Raw genomic sequence first — 6099 nt, 5'->3', positions numbered from 1 at the left:
AACCTCTCAGAGCAGTATGCTTGTGGCTACATCTCCTAGGGCAAAGGACACTAAGGAGAAAATAAACAAATGCAACTACATCAAAATGAAGAGCTCTGCACAGCAAAAGGAACCGTCAACGAAATGAAAAGGGAGCCCAGTGTGTGGGAGAACGTATTTGCCCGTGACACATCTGATAAAGGGTTACCACCCAAAGTCTATAAGGAACTCGTACAACTTAATAAAAGGAAGACAAACAATCAAATAAAAAAGGGGTAAGGGAACTAAATAGACACTTCTCTAAAGAAGACACACAGATGGCCAAGAGACATATGAAAAGATGCTTAAAGTCACTGATCATCAGAGAGACGCAAATTAAAACAACAATGAGGTATCACCTCACACCTGTCAGAATGGCTAATATGAACAAATGACAAGTGCTGGTGAAGTTGTGGGGAAAATGGAACCCTAGTGCACTGCTGGTGGGAATGCAGACTCGTGCGACCCTTGTGAAAAATAGTACGGAGTTTCCTCAAAAAAATTAAAAATGAAACTGCCATTTGACCCAGTGATCCCACTTCTAGGAATATATCCTCAGAGAAACCCAATACTCCAATCAGAAAGAATGTATGCACCCCTGTGTTCACAGCAACACAATTTACAATAGCTCAGGTCTGGAACCAGCCCAAGAGCCCCAAAATAGATGAGTGCATAGAAAAGCCCCCTGAAGATAAATGATTGCAATCGCATAAGTAATGCCTCCACCTGCTCAGACAGAACCAACGTTTGCTGTCAGCGTTCAGGGCTGTGGGCCCCACTGACACCTGGGTCCTGGCTCAGGAGGGGAGCAGGTCACCACTGAGGACAAGGGGCCTTCACACAAACACTCCCGGGGGAAGGGGAGCATCCTGACAGGTTCTTTTGTCAGCAAAGACACAAGCCCCTCCACCTGGGGAGAATTCTGAGAACCTCAGGATGGGGTGAGCCTGCTATCAGGGGGGCAGTCCAGGAGAGTTTGGGCTGAGGACACTGTCACTCCAGAATAAAGCGTTATTAGAGCTGATATTGTCCGTGGTGCCGGGAACATATTACTATCTTGTTATTAGAATTTCCACACCTACACCCACCAGCAAAGAACCAGGATTCCTGCTGGGGGTGTTGGCACAGCCTGAGGAGAATTAATAGCCAGTTCCAAAGCTGGAAAGAAATGGCAATGTCTATAGAAGTCCTGACCTAGTGATTCCCATGAAGCATAACCACATAGCACTGCAGGAATGGGTTCTAGAGGAGAAACATTCCAGAAACCCGAGCACTAAAAATCTCATACCTGTTGTGCATAAATTAGTAAACAAAACTCAGTCCTTGGTTCTAAAGAGTTTATTTACCAACCATGGTCTGGTAAGTACCTGACAAAACACACAAACCCACAGAGATGAGGGAGCGTGATGCCCATGTTGTCCAGAGTCAAGGCAAACTTTTATTTCTAATACAAAGAAGAGCAATATTTATGTAATATATTTATATACGTGAGTATGTACCTGTGTGAGTATTTACACATCTACCTACACTTTGGGACAAAGACATTTCTCATTTGACTATTAAGTATCCACTTGGGTGGCACCTCTAAAGTGTACGGTGAAAATCAGTAGTGTAGATTGATGACGTCTTCTTAGAACACCTAAATTAAATGAAAACAAAAAAAAGGAAATGGAAGTGGAAAGAAATGTTTAGAAAATGAAAATTGTTGTGTTCCCTATTTAAGGGCCATGCTTAGAAAGAAGGTCATTGCACAACTTTTGGCCCCAGGTTGTTCCCCAGACGCCCAGCTCAGCCAGGCCAACAGCACCCTCGTTCGCCCATGGCCCTCCTGCTCTCCCTACTCACCGCCCTGGTGGTGCTCAGCGCTGGCCCTGGGGGAGCTCTGGGCTGTGACCTGCCTCAGGACCACGTCCTGCTCAGCAGGGAGAACTTAGAGCTTCTGAGCCAAATGAGCACAATCTCCCCTTTCTTCTGTCTGAAGGACAGAAAGGACTTCAGATTCCCCCGGGCAACGGTGGACGGCACCCAGGTCCAGAAGGCCCAGGCCATCGCTGTCCTCCACGAGATGCTCCAGCAGGTCTCCAACCTCTTGTCCACAGAGAACTCCTCTGTCACCTGGAACATGACCCTCGTGGACCAACTGCGCTCAGGACTCCACCAGCAGCTGGAAGACCTGGACACGTGTTTGGTGGAGGAGATGGGAGAGGAAGGATCTGCCCTGGCCATGCAGGGCCCTACCCTGGCCTTGAAGAGGTACTTCCAGGGCATCCGTCTCTACCTGAAGGAGAAGAAATACAGTGACTGCGCCTGGGAGGTTGTCAGAGTGGAAATCATGAGATCCTTCTCCTCAACAACAGCCTTGCAAGAAAGGCTAAGAAATAAGGATGGAGATGTGGGATCCCCCTGAAAGGATTCTCACTGATGAATGTGCCGCCTCACCTTTGCCCATCGGTCCTGGGTCATGTGCAAAGGCTCTTACATCTGCTTTAGTCACAGAATTTATTGAATTTTACTCAGGAAATCTGTTGTCAGGGTATGAAGCATGAAAATGTTATGAAATTTAGCTCCTGGGATATCAGACCCTAATATGTAACTGTAGTGATGCTATTTATTTATTTATTTATTTATTTATTTATTTATTTATTGTTTCTTTGTTTTTACTTAGTATTTATTGTTTTATGTTATCAAATTGATATATTTATATAACCAATATTTACCCTTACGTTGTATTAAAATTTACAAAACATGTTTACTTTTTTGCCATTAAATTTGTATTTCACTTTATTTATTAAATTTTTATAAAAATAACTTCCTGAGTTCTTTTATTTTGAAAACCTAAATCCTTATGTTTTTCTACATAGATCTACTTCAACATACTATTGTCCACTAAGTCCTATAGAATAATTCCATCACTTCTCATAAAATGCCTATCAAATGCTGGGAAAGCATGGATTTGATAGAGTCCTAGAAAGTATTGCAGACGTTCAGTACGTATGTCTCAGTTTTAGTTGATTTATATTCCATCAACAAGGAGCAGTGCGAAGAAATATCTGAGAAGAGTCATCTAGAGTGCAGTGGAAAAGCTTTATGATATTTTTTGGCTGTTCCTGGCACCTATACCCTTCCCCCCACTCTGTCTGAGTCCGACATTACTGGATTATTCTCTCCTTTATATAATCTCTTTGCTCTCCAGACTTCACTGCCCACCTGCACAGGTGCTCTGCTTCTGTTGTGCTTTCAGCTTCAAGGTTTCTACTCACAGTAAAAGCAAACAAAGAGAGTAGAGTTGAGTGGAAGCTCTATGTCTGTCAAATCCTTTGTAGGCAGGTCAACCAGTTGGGTCGCCTCCCTGCAGCAGGAAGATTTTCTGTAATATAACTTTGCTTTTGCTTATGTCTTTGTCCATGAATTTATTTCTTTGATTTCGTGAGACAACCAACCTGGACCTGAACAATCTATAGATTAGGTTCAATGCAATGCCCATTAAAACACCAATGACATATTTCACAAATCTAGAACAAATACTCCAAAAATATATATGGAACCAAAACAAATCCAGAATAGCTGCAGCAATCTAGAGAACGAAGAACAATGTTGGAGGGAATACAATATCAGATATCGTTATACTACTATGACACTGTAATCAGAACATCCTGGTACTGGCACAAGAACAGGCATATAGATCAATGGAAAAGAACAGAGAACCCAGAAATGGACCCAAGCCATTATGCTCAATTAATATTTGATAAAGGAGGCAAGAGCTCACAATGGAGTTAAGACAGTCTCTTTAATAAATGGTGTTGGGAAATTTGGACAGATACATGCAAAAAAAATGAAACTAGACCACCAACTTACATCATACACAGGAATAATCTCAAAAAGGATAAAAGACTTAAATGGCCCTAACCACATTGACACAGTGGATAGAGCTTTGGTCTGCGGACAGAAGGGTCCCGGTTTCGATTCTGAACAAGGGCATGTACCTTGGTTGCGGGCACATCCCCAGTAGGGGGTGTGCAGGAGGCAGTTGATCAATGTTTCTCTCTCATCGTTGTTTCTAACTCTCTATCCCTCTCCCTTCCTCTCTGTAATAAATCAATAAAATATATTAAAAAGACTTAAATGCAAGTTATGAATCCATAAAATCCTAGAAGAAACCATAGGTAGCAAAATCTCAGATATCTCTCATAGCAATAGGCTTATGGATACGTCTCCTAGGGCAAAGGAAACTAAGGCAAAAATAAACACTTGCGACTACATCAAAATAAAAAGCTTCTGCACAGGATGAGGACACATTTGTAATACCTTAACTAATAAAGAATTTTTAAAAAATTAAAAAAAATTTTTTTTTAAAAAAAGCTTCTGCACAGCAAAAGAAACCATCAACAAAACAAAAAGGGAGCCCAATGTGTGGGAGAACCTGTTTGGCAATGATACATCTGATAAAGGGTTACTATCCCAAATATATCAGGAACTCATACAACTTAACAAAAGAAAGACAAAGAAGCCAATTAAAAAATGGGCAAAGGACCTAAATAGACACTTCTCCAAAGAGGATATACAGATGGCCAAGAGACATATGAAAAGATTCTCAAAGTCACTGATCATCAGAGAGATGCAATTTAAAACAACAATGAGGTATCACCTCACACCTGTCAGAATGGCTAATATGAACAAATGACAAGTGCTGGTGAAGTTGTGGGGAAAATGGAACCCTAGTGCACTGCTGGTGGGAATGCAGACTCGTGCGACCATTGTGAAAAATAGTATGGAGTTTCCTCAAAAAAATTAAAAATGAAACTGCCATTTGACCCAGTGATCCCACTTCTAGGAATATATCCTCAGAGAAACCCAATACTCCAATCAGAAAGAATGTATGCACCCCTGTGTTCACAGCAACACAATTTACAATAGCTCAGGTCTGGAACCAGCCCAAGAGCCCCAAAATAGATGAGTGCATAGAAAAGCCCCCTGAAGATAAATGATTGCAATCGCATAAGTAATGCCTCCACCTGCTCAGACAGAACTAACGTTTGCTGTCAGCGTTCAGGGCTGTGGGCCCCACTGACACCTGGGTCCTGGCTCAGGAGGGGAGCAGGTCACCACTGAGGACAAGGGGCCTTCACACAAACACTCCCGGGGGAAGGGGAGCATCCTGACAGGTTCTTTTGTCAGCAAAGACACAAGCCCCTCTGCCTGGGGAGAATTCTAAGGACCTCAGGATGGGGTGAGCCTGCTATCAGGGGGGCAGTCCAGGAGAGTTTGGGCTGAGGACACTGTCACTCCAGAATAAAGCATTATTAGAGCTGATATCGTCCGTGGTGCTGGGAACATATTACTATCTTGTTATTGGAATTTCCACACCTACACCCACCAGCAAAGAACCAGGATTCCTGCTGGGGGTGTTGGCACAGCCTGAGGAGAATTAATGGCCAGTTCCAAAGCTGGAAAGAAAAGGCAATGTCTACAGAAGTCCTGACCTAGTGGCGCCCTTGAAGCATAACCACATAGCACTGCAGGAATGGGTTCTAGAGGAGAAACATTCCAGAAACTCGAGCACTAAAAATCTCATACCTGTTGTGCATAAATTAGTAAACAAAACTCAGTCCTTGGTTCTAAAGAGTTTATTTACCAACCATGGTCTGGTAAGTACCTGACAAAACACACAAACCCACAGAGATGAGAGAGCATGATGCCCATGTTGCCCAGAGTCAAGGCAAACTTTTATTTCTAATACAAAGAAGAGCAATATTTATGTAATATATTTATATACGTGAGTATGTACCTGTGTGAGTATTTACACATCTACCTACACTTTGGGACAAAGACATTTCTCATTTGACTATTAAGTATCCACTTGGGTGGCACCTCTAAAGTGTATGGTGAAAATCAGTAGTGTAGATGGATGACGTCTTCTTACAACACCTAAATTAAATGAAAACAAAATAAGGAAATGGAAGTGGAAAGAAATGCTTAGAAAATGAAAATTGTTGTGTTCCCTATTTAAGGGCCATGCTTAGAAAGAAGGTCATTGCACAACTTTTGGCCCCAGGTTGTTCAGCAGACGCCCAGCCCAGCCAG

The 6099-nt window shown here is 42.5% G+C and overlaps 1 protein-coding gene across 1 annotated transcript; it reads left to right on the top strand.

Moving 5' to 3' along the window:
- Positions 1–1723: 1723 nt before the first annotated feature.
- LOC308527997 (interferon omega-2-like) lies at positions 1724–2425 on the top strand (the record flags this gene model as incomplete). Its single annotated transcript, XM_081103449.1, has 1 exon — positions 1724–2425. The coding sequence occupies exon 1, from the start codon at positions 1838–1840 to the stop codon at positions 2423–2425; it is 588 nt and encodes a 195-aa protein (XP_080959575.1). The 5' UTR covers positions 1724–1837.
- Positions 2426–6099: the final 3674 nt, after the last annotated feature.

Source organism: Myotis nattereri, assembly GCF_964212035.1.
Source record: "Myotis nattereri genome assembly, chromosome: 12".
NCBI classification, from domain to species: domain Eukaryota; kingdom Metazoa; phylum Chordata; class Mammalia; order Chiroptera; family Vespertilionidae; genus Myotis; species Myotis nattereri.
The sequence above is the reverse complement of the archived record's forward strand: the minus strand, read 5'-3'. Positions and strand labels throughout refer to the sequence as shown.